This window comes from Pelmatolapia mariae, linkage group LG14 (assembly GCF_036321145.2).
Source record: "Pelmatolapia mariae isolate MD_Pm_ZW linkage group LG14, Pm_UMD_F_2, whole genome shotgun sequence".
Classification (NCBI taxonomy): domain Eukaryota; kingdom Metazoa; phylum Chordata; class Actinopteri; order Cichliformes; family Cichlidae; genus Pelmatolapia; species Pelmatolapia mariae.
Window position 1 is genome coordinate 12555792 of NC_086239.1, and position 18100 is coordinate 12573891.

The 18100-nt window shown below is 42.0% G+C and overlaps 1 protein-coding gene across 1 annotated transcript; it reads left to right on the forward strand.

Annotated features, from left to right (window-relative positions):
- Positions 1-645: 645 nt before the first annotated feature.
- Positions 646-17281, forward strand: ypel2b (yippee-like 2b). Its single transcript, XM_063493297.1, has 5 exons — positions 646-841; positions 8293-8524; positions 9178-9221; positions 9590-9698; positions 14718-17281. The coding sequence occupies exons 2-5, from the start codon at positions 8408-8410 to the stop codon at positions 14805-14807; spliced, it is 360 nt and encodes a 119-aa protein (XP_063349367.1). The 5' UTR covers positions 646-841; positions 8293-8407; the 3' UTR covers positions 14808-17281.
- The last annotated feature ends 819 nt before the right edge of the window (positions 17282-18100 follow it).

The window sequence follows — 18100 nt, forward strand, 5'->3', positions numbered from 1 at the left end:
ATTCATCAAGCCTTAAGGACAAGTGTGATTTGGGACCAAGAGTATCAACTCAAGATGATTACCGTTTTTTCAGAGTTTGTGTTTACCAGTTTTGCTATTTGGATGTTACTAGTTACACTGCAATGAAGTCGAACATCTAAGTTTTACAGTAACCGTGAATGTGTTTAGAAAAGAAAGGATGCTGTTGGAGGTTTTTCCCCTAAATGCGGCTTCCCTTTTAGCTAGTTTTCCATGTTACGGCTTATAAAACGCTTTTGTTAATGCACATAATAGTAAATATAAACAAAACTATATATTTAAAGAATCCTCATCATTTATAAATTCAGTCTGTAAAATCAATTTACAGACTGCATTGTTTTTTTTAACATAAAAAAAAGCAATGCACCTATACTGAGCATGCGCGACACCGTACCATGTAATTTTTTAGCTCGAAATACATTTAACGGTTTCCTTATGGTATACTGGAAAGACTATTCTTAACCTTCCAAGTGATATGGAGTAAAGCTAATATCAATCAGCAACTGACTACGCCCCCTTTAATGGGTAAAGCCGTGTAAAAGGAATAACGGTTTACTGCGAACACAGAAGTAGGTAGGAGTGAATGCTCTCGCTCCGGCTGGAAGTTCCACTGCTCTCTGTGGCTTTCTAAACTCTGCTGGGCATCGTTGCGCGTCAAAACATTGCGTCTCTGCAGGACTTGCCAGGGCCAGAGAAGAGAGGAAATTTGCCTGGGAAGGAATGCGAAAGAGGTTTTAGGATTGGCACTGCCACGAGGAAAAACGAGGACGTGCCACATTTTCTAGGCTACGTGGAGGAGACCCGCATTTTCTTCCTTTCAAAGGTAAGATGATTTCGTCTGCGTTATTTTTCCCCTCCGGTGCATTTGTTACTTATTGTTTTCACACTGCTCTCTTAACCCATTTCAAGCATCGACCTATTTATGCTCAACGCCTTTAACCGAGTCAACTTTTAACTGCAGACTCACGTGCTGTAAAATGACAGTATAAAAGAGAAGTTTATGATGTCGTGCGTTGTTTACGTGCATTAGGTAACTGTTGCAGGTTTGTTCTTCCTGTTTGCTTTGCGGACGGGATGCTGAAGAGTTGCTCTCTGTGGTTATAGTATCTACTACAGTATCTAGTATTTTATTTATTATTAGGACACATGCTGTTTTTGTTGTGGCACTGCTGCACGTCTGCGCCATCATCCCCGTGCGCGCGCCCCCGGCCGTAGCGGTGCACGTCAGCAGTGATCGATGCGGGTTATCGTGTAATGTACGCTCACGTGATCACATGCTGACGACAATCACCTGCCTGCTAAAGTCACTGCGGATTTTAAAGCTTTGAAGGCGGTGTGTGTGTGTGTCAGTCTTGCTGAGCCCAGGCATCCCCGCCATCTGTGCTCTGTGTGGTGGCTGAAGTTATGCCCCAGATAAAGTGCGCCACTGCCTGTGACCTGATTCATACACACACCCACACTGTAAACCCTCATGTTTTAACTTAGGTGTTACCTCAGGTGATGAGACACACATGACTGAGCCTCACCTGCAGGTGGGGGTGCCTCATGTTAATCCCAGAAATCTAGTAAATAACGTCCGCGAGAGTTCATACGGAGGAGATGAAGATCGAGAACCCCATATCGAGGCACAGCCTTGTTTTCCACTGTTTGCGATCTATTTTCATTGCAGAGCGCGCACGCACATCCCTAATGATTATGTGGGGGCTCGATACCCAGGGATCGAAGAGGAGGGTCAGAGTTGCAGGCCTTGAAAGATGATCTTGCCCGGACGAAAGTTGTGCACAGTGTGTTATGCCTGCAATTGGCCAGGTTTGACTTACAGGAAGAGCTGTAGAAATAACATCTACACATCAAGCACATGAAACCAAGCCAAAGAGGGGCAGGAGAGCAGCTGCATGCATATGTGTAAGAGTCTGAGAAGCAGGAGCATCACTTCCATCAATGTGGTTTAATGAGATGGTGGGAGTAGTCAGTGATGTCATGCTGCTGTAAGCTGTGTGGCCTCGGTGTAACAGTGAATGGAGAGCGAGATGAAAGTACACAAAGTACAGAAATCGTGACGGTGCAGCTCGTGGGCAGCAGCGAATCATCCAACACCACCTCTTCCCTTTTTTCTTCACCCTTCCCTTCAACTCTCTGTCCAAGTCATTTTCACCTGGCATCGCTTCCCCCCCCCCTCTGGTTTTCTCCTGCGCGATCACTGTCAGAGACAGCAGCAGCAGCAGCATCAGTGTGTTACATAACAAAGGTTGTTTTTTTTGTTTGGATACAAGGGCCCTTTTGGCTGGTGAGACTCGCTGCACGTAGCCTTTTGTGATGACACCCAGAAATGACCAGAATGGACAGCTCAGTGACCTCAAATGACCCGTGGCGGATCAGAGAGGCATAGAGTCAGATGAAGGAGTAGATAAACTTGGGTTTTCTTTCTGACATCTACGCCACCGGAACCTGTCTGGATGGCTGCGATCAGCTCTTCCAGTCATCTGATCATTTATGCAATTTGTTTTGGGTTTTTTTTTTCCTGCCAGAGAGGTTTTATTAGTGCAAACATTTTGCGTCAGCAGTTTCTCTGAACGTCAGCATCCCACAGACAATGCTGCTTTTGCAAAAATGACTTACAAGCATGTCCACCCACCAGCATGAGTGTTGTCCTGTTTTTGGAAGCTGTTTGAAAATGTCAAACAGCATCACTTTCAACCCCTCGAACAGCTTCACTACGTCTTTTTTTTCATCTGTTTAATTTGGTTCTCCAGCTTGTGCCTGCTTTCACTCTTTCATGTATTACTGTGTGGTTATTTTGTATGTATTCTGTATGTTTTTATTATTCATCATTCCTCCATAAGAAAATATCTTAGCTGTTTTAAAGCCTTCATCATACTCTAGATTTAATTTAGTAAGCACAAAACCACAAACATCTTCCACTGACACTGTTAAAGGACAATATCAGCTTAATTTGTTTCCAACCTTGTGGTTCACTTATTAAAGGAAAACAAAATATCGAACCAAGCCTTCTACAACCCCTCTTGTGTCTCTATAATTTTACCAAACTGTAATCATCAAATTCATACATCTGATAGAGGTTAGAATCATTTCAGTTCTTCTCCTCATTAGATTTCCAGTTTATTGGTCTTTTAAAGACGATTAATTAGTCTTTAATAATAATATGTTTTTTTTGTTTAGCACATTTTTAAAGTGCACAAAGTGCGTCACAGTTTGGATAAAACATACATGAGAAAAGTGTTTGTGTAGTACATGAAAATACAGAGTCAGATGTATGGTTATCCAGCTTCTCAAGCATACTCTTACTTCCATACACACATTAAATGTGAACTATCGCCAAAGGTAAAAGAATTAGTAAATAGTAAATTAGTACTAGTCGCTGGTTAGTAGAGGATGCAGTTTGTTTGAAACAATGGCCACATCATTTTACCTTTTAAATATAAATACATAAGGCCTCAGTCACACAGGGCTAGAGACTGATCAGCAACTCCCGGGAAACTACTGATTGCTAGGGAAAAATGGTTATTCCTAACAGGTGAGTGGGTTCTGGTAGTTGCTAGGTGATATTGGTTGTGATTGCGGCACTAGCTGCTGAATGGACATCTTTTTTTCTTTTTTTTTTTACATTAGTGGCGGATCATGGAGCCTCACAATAGTTCCAAAAGTTAGCAACATGTGCTGGCTGCGCCATAGAAATATAGCAGCAGATAGGTTTGAGATGCTGTTTTAAGAAGTTAAAAAACAAGTCTGTTTAATCAGCACACATTCAAACTGCCTGCTAAGCACTTGGGGTAGCTATTTGAAGGTTACATGATCCAATGGAACGACCGCGAATTCTGAACCAGTCAGGACTCACTCAGGGACTCGCTAGCAGATTGTGGTCACCTAAGTTAGCATGAAAAACAACAGCTTGTCTCCAAACAGTCTTCAGCTACTTGCTGAGTCGTAATAAAACTGAAAAGTGCGACAAAAAAACCTTACTGCTGCTACCAACACGTTTCAGAAGCTTTGAAGTCAAACAGTCCGTTTCCAGTTTGTGTCACGCTTTTTCGACTTTTGCAAACATTATTTGCCAAGTGGTTGCAGACAAGTCAGCAACTGTAGCAATCTGCTAGCAACCAAGTTAATCCCAGGGATGTTTTTGGTGCAGAGCCTGCACCATCAATGAATCACTCACCAACCAGTTGGGAAATAAATATTTTTCTCTAGCAGCCAGAGGTTGTCAGGGGTTTGCCAACTACGCATCTCAACCCCCCCCCCACTCCAAAAAGGCAAGTACTGTTTGGGCTCTAGCCTGTGAATGTCTTGTTTTGTCTATTGTCAAAAAAAAAAAAAAAGTTGGTTATTTAACTAATGAAACTAACTAAATCTCACATTTGGTGAGCTTCAACCAGACAATGTGGGTGTAATTTTCTGAAGGCTTTACAAATACTTCAGCCTTGGCACATTCCTCTCCTGTCACTGCACTGATTTCAATCTAAAGCCACTGACATGGACTTGTACACAGTTAAGGCTGACATTAAGTGATCTTTCATCAGAGAGATTATACACAAAGAGACCTCCACGTGGATTAAATATGACCTATGAGTAGATGCATAGCATTCACTGTATAATCCTGCCCCTGAAAATCAGCCCACAAGGGCACTTTAATATCATAGCGTGCTATACGTCAACAATAGCTGGAACAGCATCCCACAGAGCCTTTTTCTGGCACCTGATCCATGTATCATATTTTCACTTCATGCATTCAGCTGGTCCTTTCAGACTGAGTGATTTGCAACAAATGCTGCTGCAGAGGCTTAAAAGCAGAAGCTTAAATTTAATGGAATTAAATTTGAAACCCAAGGTTGAAGCTTACACTCCTACGTGAGACTAATTACTCAGCTGTAATCTGGCAGCTTTGTGAAAAATTTCTTAATTAATTGATTGATTATTTGGTCTATAATTTGGTTTGAAAATGGTAAAAACTAAACAAAAAACAAACAAACAAACAAACGTGAGTTTGTGGGCGCAGCAGTCATTCCAGCTGTGTGCCCATTTGTTGATTCTGTACATCAGGACTCAACGTTTTGAACAAGTGTTGGAGGACTGGATGATGCATAAACTTTGTGAGAGGATGAAACGTGCTTTGGGTAAAACATCAGTCTGTATGCGTGTGTGTCAGGGGTCAGCTCTGACAACTGTACTGAATGTGTCTTTGTGCCCCAAACCCACGCTGCTGGCACCGTGTCAGAGGAGAGAAAACAAGGGCACATCTCACTGCCTTATTTATTTATATCCCCCTCCCGGTCCTTCCCATCAGCACTCGAGCCTTTATCAGCCTCGCGCTGACACTAAAAACAATCATATTGCAGAGCAGCAACGTAAAGAGGCCCCTCTCTCACTCTCAGCTCGTTATTTTGTGTGTCCTCAGTTCACAGAGGCCTCCTGTTCCCAATCACTATTTTATTCGTTTTTCCAGATGGTTGGGTAAAGACAGGCAGGAAAGCGTGGAGACATAGAGACAGATTGTAAAGGTGAACAACTAAAAAAAGGATTGCGTTCAATAACCCATAGAAAGGATAGTAGTTAAAGGGGAGACTGTGAAAGTTGCATATTGTTATGGAGGTGTTAAGCAGAACAGGGGAATAAAACAAGATTGCTTTTGTGATTGATAGGGTCTGTTTTGCAGCAGAGCTGCAGTGCTGAAATCACAATTAAAGTTGCATTAAGCAATAAAACCTCAAAGATTATTACTGCATCAAAAGGTAGAGATTGCAGGCCTCTAACTATTTAGCTCTTCCTGTACAGTTAGTCTAAACACACTCCTGTCCTCTCTGCCCCTCAGCCCCTGGGATGGGTTCCTGGGTCAGCTCTCTAATCTTCTCAGTCACCAGGGCACACCAGCAGAAGTATTTTAAGGCCTCGATCCATTTGGATATCATGGAGCGAGCAGAGCGCAGTCCTCACAGTTGTGCTTGGCTAAGCAGATTATCTCTGCAGCCTCAGAGAGCGAGCAAGGACTGCTGCTGCCTGTGGGCACTGGCAAAGCTGGAGTCAGGGTTTGACTGCATGTTAACGGTGGGCAAGAAGTGGTTTTATTAATGACTAGTACTGAATACTTGTTACATATATATGTTGTACATTTGTTGTTCTATGATATCTTCAAACATCTGACCTGCAATCGAAAACAGGAAAAGCACGAGGCAGTCCTGAAATCTGAGACGGGTTTTACAGCAGAAATAACCTAGCACTTCTAAACATTCGGATGTTAGTCATCTGAAATTAGCATTTAGCACTGCTGTAAAAGCAGCCTCACAGAGCCTATAGCCTGAGTTTAAACTTCTCTCAGCCTCAGGTACATCATGTAACAATGAAACAGCTCAATTTTCTCCTATAACAACAAAACAAAATGGTTCTTTCTAGTATAGTTTGAAACATTAAATAATTGCTAGAAAATTCCAATATTTTTGAAAATAGAGTGTTTACTGAATTCTTGTATGCAAATTCAATATTAATTTGCATATATGTTTTTTAATTTGTATAATATTTGCTATATCTGATCATTTCTTTTCATTTTATTGCACAAAAATAAATGTTGCAACTTATTTTGGGTTTTTTAGTCTGAAGTCTCAAAAACTTATAAGCCAAATGTATGAAATATAATAGTAAGACAAGCATTTTCTCCTCTCTCTCCACCACTTCTGTCCAAGATGTCTCTTGTCTTGGACAGACGTTTTGCTTTACGTTGCTAGGCAGCAGGAGCCTCGAGTCCTTCAAAGGTTGTGGCCCCTGAATTGGGTCCAGGCTGCGAGTGATGACAAGTACACTCAAGTAAGCATATTGAGTATATTATAACGTATTTTTAAAATTAAATTAGTGAGCACAGTAGTCTCAGTCTATGCGTTCCTCTCCAGACACAGGTGACACATTCAAACCTAATAATACAAACAGTGTAACATGCCAGAATTAAATCCCATTTGCACTTAACATCACTATTTAATCTGAAATAAGCTGAACAGAACAAAATACTGTCAGTTTAAACAAATAATAAATAAACATTCTGCTATAGTAGATTCCTACATTTTAGACTTCAAAAACATTCTGCTTCGATTAAGGCATTTTTGCATCATCTGCAGCTCGTGGCCCCTCTTTTACCCACACTCGTGCTGAGAAGGAGGCGACTGTCTTTATTTATTGAGCTTAACACCAGACTTTCAGTCTAAGAGTCGATAAATGTGTGAAAGTGGCTCAGCCCTGTAACGCTTTTTGCACCATCATGGACTTCAAGTTCAGCCTTGTGATTGATGCAATGAATGACGGTCAGGTTGGGGTCGATCTTTTTCACTAAGGCGTGTGGCTGCTCCTCTCTATCAGCAGCTGCTCCATTACTGGCAAAGTCAGCAGCCCTGGTCCACAGCTGCTTTTCATCTTTTGTGGGTAATTCTTCTGTCAGCAATCAGACAGTAGGAGTATTTCTAAGATTTTTAGTGAGTTTTCTGAATCAGCCCCTTTTTGTTTCTCTTTTTTTAGTGAAAGGTAGTTTTGGGGATCATCCTGCACCAGGCATTGTCATGTCTGCTGTGATGGGATTGTGAACGCTGAACGTGAAAGTCATCCTCTAATATGATTGTTGTTTGTGCTGTGGACTGTTTCACGATGCAATGCTAAAATCAGATGGGGACTATAAATAATTTTGCAGAGGCAGGGACACAGGCTGGGGCAGTGAAATATATAATTATAAATATTCATTATACCCAGTATGGATACTAGTGTTTACTGTGTGCTTGTATCATGGTCAGTCACTGTCCTGCAGGTCCATTGGTACATATTGGACAGCCGTGTGCCTCTTCTATAAGCATTTTTTAATTCAGACAGGTCATTAAGCAGTAACATATCTGACTTCACTAGTCAGCAGATGTTTTCCTAAAAAGTCCTGTAGTAGAAAAGCCAAGCTTCATCCGAAAACTGCCTTCAAACAAGGTAATAAATGGCTTACAGTAACACGTTATCAAATATTTACCAAAATGAGTCTTTGTCCCTGCTTTGGTGGCTCAAACGACCACTAAGGGTTCCTCGGGTCATTAATAATGCACACTGTCTTGTCCCACCATAGCTTTTTCAGGTTTTATGAGTTTCACAGATGCGACCCAGCTGGAGAATTCTCTCAACCCGCAGAGCAGTGATCACTTTATTCCCATCAGCACTTATACACCTGTAGGTTGGGATTGAGGAGGCAGCTGTTACACTCGCATGTCATCATTAGTTGCACTTTTATCACCTCTCTGCGCTCAGGTGTTCACCTCCCGACCCACCGCCCACCACGGCCCTCACCTGTGTGTTGCGGTGCTTCCCCTGTGAGCCGACCTGGGCTGGCAGTCCCTTCTTGCACCGCCCGCCAACCCCGCCCATGGTCAGGATGACGCGCTCCAAGACCTTCCAGGCGTACCTGCCGAGCTGCCACCGGACCTACAGCTGCATCCACTGCCGAGCTCACCTAGCCAACCACGACGAGCTCATCTCAAAGGTATCCAACGGCAACAGTGGCGTGATCGCGCCCTGTGCTGCCATTCAGGCAGCTAATTATTGCAGGCAGATTCAGATTATTTAATATTTTACTTCAGTTACACAGAAATAAAGAAGATTGTTTAACAGCACTTAAAAGGACAAGTACTGAAAAAGCATAAAAGAGGAAGAAGGGATGAAAATAAACAGCAGGCTGAACACCTGTACGCTTGTGTCAGCCACCACCTCACTATTGCCTGTGGGCGGATTAGGTTATGGATTAGGTTATAAGCTGGTTAGTGAATTGGATTATGAATGTGTTATCACTTTTTCCATGTGTGATTACGGAAACATGCTCACCTGTGTACTAAGGCCTTCCGCCTGTCGTAACACAGCTGGCTGAATTAAATCTGTTTAATATGGCGCGTCAGTGCGAGCTTTGGCCTTACTGTAAATAAAAGCCAGGTAAAGGTAGGCCTATTAAAACAGCAGTCAACCACGATGTTATCAGTAATATAAACAGACCACACAGGCTTTAATATAAGCTCTTCCATAACATACGAAGCACTATTGCAGTATAATAGCATGCTTATATAATCTTTCAGAGTTATTACACTGTATGGACTAGTGGATTTTTCTCAGTCTTCTCATTTTTGTCTCATCTTGTCTCTGCAGTCTTTCCAGGGCAGCCAGGGCAGAGCCTACCTGTTCAACTCAGTGTGAGTATTGATTTAGGAATAAAAGCCAGTGCTCTTGTTGCATTTCAGTCTACCTGTAGGCACAAGGCGTCGCAGGAAACCTGCATGCTGGACTTGAACAGGAAGCAGGTGATGTGGCATGCTCAGGTTAATATTGGGGTGTGTTTGTTTTTGTTTTTTAAGGCCCCAGTGTAGATAGAGCCAGTTTGTGCCTCAGAGCGGTGTTATTACTGGCTGAATTGAGTGTGAAAATGATGCTGCTGCAAAGCCTGGTGGCCTGTCAGTGCACCCTCTCTGCAACACCCTCTGTGCACATTATGCACAACATCTTTCACACTTCTTTTTTTTAATATTTTCTCTTTGTCTCTGCTTGTGTCTCTTTCTCTCAGGGTAAATGTTGGGTGTGGCCCTGCAGAGGAGAGAGTTCTGCTCACGGGCCTGCACGCTGTAGCAGATATCTACTGTGAGAACTGCAAAACGACTCTTGGCTGGAAATACGTAAGTACCACAAACCACATCCAAGTTTAGAGGGCGACAAGCTGAGAGTTTGTTATTATAGCGTACTCTTATTTTATTTGTAAAATAAATTATATTTAGACTCCAGTTAATTACTGGGGTATAATTCTTTGGTTCTTTCTGTATTTTATACCTCTTTCTAATCTGATTTTACTACAGATCTGAGGGAAACATATTGACACATTGATATAATGACTAAAAGTACAATAAATTATCATGCAGTCAATTAAACTACCAGGCAGCATATTGAATGAATAAGATTGCATTCAATTTTTGTTATAAAACAGCCTTGCATTAGACCGATAAATGGACACATTCTGTTACATAATGTGGATATAATGCCAGGTTGTGTGTGTCTGATTTTTCGCAATAGAAAAACAAACTCAGGAAAAACAGAAAACAAACAGGTGGAAGGTTTTAGATTTTGCTATAAAAAGAGAGACTGTGGACTTGGTTGGTGCGATGGTTAGCACTGCTCTCTCCTGGTTCAGACCTCTAAGTTTGTGAGTTCTTTCTGTATGAAGTTTGCATTTTCTCCTGTAGCCTGCATTGATTTACTCCCAATTTCCTACCACAGTCCAAAGGCATGAATGTTGTGGTAATTACTGATTCTAAATTGGCCACAGATGTGAGGTAGTTTAAATCCTGTATGAATGTATAGTAAAATGTGATCTGGAATTTAAAACCATTCGAGCAGTCAATAAGACTAGAATAATGTTATATGAAAGGTACCGTGTGTAAGATCTCACAAATAGAGGTCAGTAGATTGCAATCAGCAGAATGCTGTTTTCTTATACTTCCCAATTCAAATGCATAATCCTAGCTATGGTGGCCACTGTGGGGAAACCTAGTTTAGTTACCATTCATACTGTATGTAGTGAGTGTAGGCTGCCACTGTTTGCCTCAGTTCTCAATATGCCAGGGGTTTACGTCTGTTTACTCTTTAATAGGCTGTAAAACTTTGACTACTTCTGACCAATGACAGTGATACTGAGTTGAGTTATTGGCTGATATCCTGAACCTTTCTGTCTGTAAGGCTGCTGTTTTTGCTGTCTTTAGCTCCTGTTAGCCTCTGTTAGCCTCTGTTAGCCCCTATTAGCCTCTCTTAACTACTGTTAGCCAGCATTAGTGAAACTTTCTTTGCAGAGGAGCTAACATTGTTTGACTTTACATTCTTTAAATAGAGTTTATTAATCAAACTTTACCTGAGTTCAGGTGTCATTTTTAGGGCATCTGAGCTTAACATGAGCTGGGATAATGTTAGATTATAACCAGCTGTTGTTGTTGTTTAGCTAGCTTGGCTCATTGTCAGCTGTCCGGAGATGGGAGGTTTGAATGTCTAATCTCCTGACGATAAGTAATTGTGTCAATGTTGGGAATAAGTAAGCATCTTAATGCAGGCTTTTGTGTATTAAAACCCTGACTTCAGTTCACGAGATGAGGATGATGTGGAAATGAGGGAGGAGAAAAAATAATGAGAAAGAGATGATGAAAGCGTGCAAATACAAATGTGAAATGGACATAAATAGTTTGAAGGAGCTATTTGTGATCTATAAATTAAAAGTATCGTGTAAGACTTTAGCCACGTACATAAAACAGGATTAGGCCACTGTAGACACTGTATTCAAGATGGTGGTACAACAATGGTTATATAATCCAGCATGCACTTCTGTGTACTTTTATTGGATTATTTCCGTGTCTATGTGAATGCATCAGTTTCTTTATTTACTCACCGATTGATTTATACTTATTATTCCAACATTTTTTTTAATCTATTAAATAAGCTCAAAAACTTAACTGACTGTATCTTTAAATAAATGTGACTTGGGTACCAAAAAAAACCAAACAAAACAGCTGAACGTCACTTTTGAACTTTCCTAAGTACCAGAGTGTTTTTTCCTTCTTATCCTCAATACAGTTTCCACATTTACTCCGGCTGTTCCAGCATCCAGCTACCTGGAAAATCTACCAATAGCTCTGCTAGGAAACACAAACACAAAGTTCTCTTCTTTTTGTTTTGGTTGCACAATCGAGCCTTTATTTTCCTGGGAGATTCTGTACTCAGTGGCTAACGGTCTTACATAATGACATCAAGAATTGGAGGTAACAAGCCTAAACACTGAAGATGTCATTATTCTGTAACCACTACACTGTGCAGTTAATGTTCACGTCATAAAAAGAAGTTAAAGCAAAAGCATTGCCCCTTGAAGGTTCGGAGTATAGGACTTTAATAAAAGTCTGAGTTGTTGATGGTTCAACAGAAGACTTTTTCCCTTTGTTAATCAAACAGAAGCTTTACATGGAAAAGTAGTTTATTTAGGAATCTTTTATCTAGTTTAAAATGTGGATTTCTGGATGTCGACTCCTTCAGACTCAGATTTGATTGGAACCGTTTTTGAGTTTAAAACACAGGTAGAGTTGAAGCGTCTGTAAAGGAGTGATATTGTATGTCAAAATACATGTGCAGTATGTTTTTAGGACAGGCAGTTTTTTAGGTCACATGTCAGTGAGAACCTAAACAGGATCCAGCAGTCTTCATATATCAACAGAGCATGTGCATTTGTCCGTGGTGAACCCTGGAAGTGAGAGTTTACATTATAGGGCACGTGGCTACATCCCTGAAGAGTTCAACCAAACATGTGCACGCAGTATCCTTTTTCTGAGAAAGGGCCATTGACCAGAACTCTTTGCTTAACCTCTAACTTTAACATTCACAACTACCTCTATAACCTTAGACCTTATTCTTTAACCTCTCCGCCTAAAAAAGTACCCTCCTTATGGCACATGTTAAACACCTGGTATACCAGCTACAGAAGTAGCTCCATCTCTCAGTAGTTTCTATTCCTGTCAGGACCTCACAAGGCAGAGAAAACAGAGGTCACATGTATGCAAAAGCGTGCAGGCACTAGATAGGGCTTAATGGAGAGCTTCCATTAATATCCTTTGCCGGCAGCAGTGTAGATTTTCTGCAGTGTTCAAAGTTCTATTGAGAGGCTTGACCTACTGCACTTCTACACCGAGAAATCTGATAGCATGCCTCTGCAGGTCTGAACCAAAATAGCCAAAGACAAAACAAGGTACAGGCGATCGGCGGTAAAAGAACATTTGTATCGGCCTACACCGTGACACACCTCAGAGGGTCTCACAGTGAGTGAATGACCTGCACAGAAAGCAGAATATTACTGTTTTGTGACATGTTTAACAATAATCAACTCTTTCTTTGGAACATCAGATGGATAAAAACAGCTTTCCGTACTTTTCAAAATAAGAGCTGTGCTAAAAGGATTTCATCAATGGCTGATTGAGACATGCCTTCAGTGACGTCAACATGTTTGCAATGGCCTCACTAATTTTAAGCAAATGAAGTAAAATAAAAGACTATAATAATCATTTTAGACATTAAGACAGAAGCACACATTAGAAAAGGCACACAATGGAGAACAAAGGGCTTGGGAGTAGTGCAAATGACTTGGTCTGACTAGAGTGTGTATGTTAGTGGCCTGAATGATAAAGGATACTCAGCCCATGGCTCAGATTGGTGAGGTGGGGTGTAGGTGGATAGTGTTTGGTGACAGTCGGAATTGTCCCGGGGAAGAGGCTGTTTCAGTGTACAGTTGAGAATGATGCAAATGCCATTAGTATTTACTTACAAATTGGTAGCTTATCCAATAGAGAAATTAGCCAAGATCTAGGTCATAGATCCCCACTGGTTGATGACTGGTTGGCAAACCGATTGCTGAGTGGTCGCTGGAGTCTGGTTGCTGTTGCTTGGTGAACTTGTTTGAAAAAAGGGGGCTGTATCAGAAATCCTCTTCTTGCTTTGGCCGCCTGTAGTTTGCATGGAAGATGCCAATTTGTCTGCAAACATTGCTAACTTGCCACGGAGTGGTAGTGAAATGCAAAGTGCAATCTGAACTGGAAACAGAGAACGTTCAGCTTCTTTGCCAGTTGAAGATGGATGTTCTCTTTCACAGTTTCATTGTCACTTGGAGAGTGTTTGCAGTGTCCATCCAAGCCTCCCTCAACCACTTGTCAAGGGAGTGGCTAGACTAGTGACCAATCTAGCAAATGTTTCCATAGCAACAGACATCAACCTCATGTGACCAGTCAGGGAATGCTAATTTTTCCCCAACTTCCCCAATTGGCCATTGCCAGTTTGAAAATTTAGGCTTACATACTGCCTTTCTACTCCGGAGAGCACTCAAACAGTCTTTCTACTACAAATGTCATTGACCCATTCAATCTCTCAGTCACACATTCATGCAGCATTTTTATTCAGTATGTTGCCCAAGGATACTTTGGCATGCGGACTGGACAGTGGTAGATAACCCACTGTACCAAAATAGCCATTGGCTGGGACCTTAAGCATTTATCTGGCTTAAATCTTTTTGCCATTTCTGGACTCTTTTTGGCCGAGTTCAGAGCATTTCAGTAAGCTAGCCCAAGCATGCAGACTTCCTTTTTGAATGATAAAAGGATCAGTCAGCAAAGAGTCAATGAACTGGATAATGGCAGAGGAAGAATGAGCTGCACAGTTACATACATGTTCGTGTGTTTACTTAGCTTACCAACACTGCAAGCCACTAATAGTCTATGTAGCTAAGACTTGTACTCTGGTACTTTTTCTAAATCCATTCATATTTTCCTGAGGAATTTTGGATCACACACCCAAGCGAGGAAAAGCAAGCTTTAGCTTGCAGAGTTTGCCCTGCATTGGCTGCAGCCTGTGTTCATTTGGTGTCTCTGCTGCTTAGGGACTCAGTCCTGCCAATGTAAGGTATGACAGTGCAGTCTGGTCAGGGTTTTGGATCTGCAGGCTCCTCTGCAGTGTTTAGTGACTGATTGTTATATAACCAGCTTCCCCTGAGCCAGGAGCAGAGACAGGCCAGGATTTTTGCACAGAGCTGAAAAGACTGCATTAGCCTACTCTCCATATACATGCTGTTACATTTGAAATAAACGCAGCCTCTCTTGTCTCTTGTCCTCTGCCACTCCCTCCAGGAACATGCTTTTGAGAGCAGTCAAAAGTATAAAGAGGGCAAATTCATCATCGAGCTGGCCCACATGATCAAGGACAACGGCTGGGACTGAGGGGCGAGCAGCCGGGTGACAACCGCAGCGGAGGAGGAGGAGGGGAGGGACTGGGTAGAGGGTGGGAGCGGGGTCGTGTGTGGTGGGTGAGTGTGTGACTTTGGTTTGGCTGATTTACCATTAACCTTTGTAACTTACTACCCATCCCTCCCTATCACACCTCTCGATGTACACACACAAAAACACACGCGTCAAAGTCCCAGACATCCCAGTTTGACAGAGAGACGGACTAGGCAGGCTTGTACGCAGCTAGCAGGACTAGGTGACTGGCCAGCAACAGTATACGAGGCAAGATGTCTAATTTCTTTTTCTGAGCCTTTAAAAAAGACAGCCGCACTCCCTCTATACCTGCTAGGAGACGTCTCCACTGTGTGAAGTATTGTACCTTGTCTAATAATAACTTTAAAACCATTTGTTAACGGGAAATTTAGCCAGAATGAGACCGGTTGGCCCAGCCTGCAGGGGTTCGACGGCCTTGAATGAGGAGCTGACGAACGTCCACTCCGTCCCCGACGTAAAAGAGATGACCTAATATGATTATAGCAAATCCAGCTGATCGGGGCCATGCCAGCTGGGCCATTGATGAGGCCTGGCGCTGAGGCTTGGCACGGAGGCCCTAGCACATGGGGCGCTGAGTTGGGGATGGGGGGGTAGAGATTGCTACCCACTGGGCCTCTCACTCCAAATAGTGGGAGAGGGAAGGGTCCTGATCCATTTTTGTTGAGGCTCTGATGGTTTCTGGCTGGGATCCACTCCATGTCATGCCAGTGATGCAGCTCAGGACGATCAGGGTGAGCCGAATGTGGAAGAGAGATAGAGATGGACAGCCACCAGCTTGTTCCAAAACCTCATAGGAATTTGCCCTCACAGCAGCAAAGCAGCTCTCCCGGGTTTTATTCATCCTTCAATACACCAAAGTCGTGTAAAGCGATCTGCTGATCGTTCCCCCGAGCTCGTCTGGTGTCTGCGGACCCATCGCTGAGCCCACCTTTGTTACAGGACCAGACTGAATTACAAAACGTAGGCACGTCTCAGGTCAGCAACTTTGGCCAGAGTTCCTAAAAGGTTTGCAAACACTGTGCGCATCTTTCTGCTGCTTAGAGGAAGAGCAAAGGTGATGAGGCGATTAGTCAGATGCAAACACATTTGAAGAAGCCAACCAGCCAGTGGTTACAGAGCAACTGGTTTCATGTGTCAAGAGAACATGAAAATATACTTTTAACCGAGTTATACATGACTGCAGATTTTCAGTCATCGCTCAAAGGCTCTCTTTCAGTCTGGGATGACTGCTGTTTAACTGCTGTTACCCTGATCGTTAACTAACTGTCCCTTGTTTAAAAAAGGAGAACCTAATGGGTAACATTATGAAGGAATGTATGAGATTCACTTTTGTTCCTAAATGCACCGACACATGATCTACCTAGCTTACTAAATACTCCTCATCCACTAAGAGTCTTGGATTAATCACAGTGCGAGGTAACCTTACTGGAAAGCGTTGCTCAGGTTCATTGATGCTAACTTTTCTTTGCTAAGGCCAGGATCCTACAAAACGAGCTGGGTGTGTTATTCTCCAATGGAAATGTATTGTTTTCAAATGAGAGAATCCATTACAGCTGCCTCCATCCCATGCAAATGCACTGTTAATGCATGCGCGGTATAAAGTTTTCTGACTAGTTTTGTGCTAGAGATCCTCATGATGTTTGTTTTTTGGTGAAAAACAGCATTTTGTGCATATTAAAGTTCCAATCAAACCTTGTGCTATAACTTGACATCTAGTCAGCTTCATCTCAGTCCGTTTGAGCTGTGAGATGTATCGCAGATTAAATGTGATCCTGGTTTAGAAAAGTAAAAATTAGTTGCTCTGTTTTGTCACAGACACAGTTTCCTGCGAACATTGCTCTAGAAGTTGCCCCGTATGTGAAGAGTCCTTTTCAGTGACAACCAAACCTTAACGGTTAACTCTCGTCGGTAACTCTCACCGCTCAGTCCGAGGCTGCAGCGTTAAAAACCCAGCACTACCAAAGAACCCACCCATTAACAATAAATTGACCAAACAAAAGATTTCATTTTGCTTGGGCAAAGTGTTGCATAACAAGGGGTGTGCATATAGCTGAAAGCCAAGGTTGTGGATAGCCTTTCTCTGTGATATATAATATACATACATGCATTACTTTGATTTTGTAAACAGATCTTAATATATGAATATATTCTATTTACTGTATTCATCATTCATGTCAACCTCTGTGTTACAGATTGTAAACAGTGTTAATGTAATGTGTTTTATCTATGATCTTTACGATGATGAATGAATATGATTTAGGTCATGTCATGCTTTCTCTCTGGTACCCCACATTGGCTGTACGATACTACTTTTTTTTACTGAAAATGTTTCAATTTTAATGTCTTTTTTAAAGGAGGATGCTGATGTTGACTATATATCATTGGATCTTCATCTAATAAAATGCATCACTGTATCTGTAAGGGTCGTTGTGTTTTTGTCTTCTCGCGCTACCTCGCCCACTCCAACAACTGAGTTTGAAGTGTTCGGACAAATGTGAGATAACCTTGAGGATAGCACATACGTCCAAGCCCGATTCTAAAAAGGTTGGGATGCTGTAGAAACAGAACACATTGCTCACATAAACCCATATTTTATTCACAATCGAACATAGAAAATCTAGGTTTGAAGTGAGAAAATGTACCATTTTAGGAAAAAAGCAAGCTCACTTTCAATTTGATGGCAGCAACAGGTCTCTAATAAGTTGGGAAAAGGCCATTTTTACCACTACTTAGCATCCACTCTTCTTTTAGCAACAGTCTGGGAACTGAGGAGACCAGCTGCTGGACATTGATGATATAGGAGTCTAGATGCTCTACAGTCCTCGGTCTTCTTTGTCATATTTTTCATTTCATGTACTGTGAAGCCATGCTGTTGTAACAGATGCAGTATGCAGTTTAGCATTGTCTTGTTGAAATATGTAAGGCCTTCACTAAAAAGATGTCTGGATGGGAGCATATGTTACTCTAAAACCTGTATATACCTTTAAGCATTGATGGTGTTTTTCCAGCTATGCAAACTACCAATTCCATATTTACCTCTGTACCATCAGAGATGCAGGCTTTCAAACTGAGCGCTGATAACAGGCTGTGTTGTCCCTTTCCTCTTTAGTCCAGAGGATGTGGTGTCCATGTTTTCCTAAAAGAATGTTAGGAAAACAGCTTTCCACTTTGCCTCAGTTTATTTTAAATTAGCTTTGGCCCAGAGAAGACAGCAGTGTTCCTTGGATCATCCT

Coding starts and splice junctions, on each gene's coding strand:
- ypel2b (XM_063493297.1), top strand. CDS start 8,408: ATGGTCAGGATGACGCGCTCCAAGACCTTCCAGGCGTACCTGCCGAGC. Junction 8,525..9,177: donor ACGACGAGCTCATCTCAAAG/GTATCCAACGGC, acceptor TTGTCTCTGCAG/TCTTTCCAGGGCAGCCAGGG. Junction 9,222..9,589: donor GCCTACCTGTTCAACTCAGT/GTGAGTATTGAT, acceptor TCTTTCTCTCAG/GGTAAATGTTGGGTGTGGCC.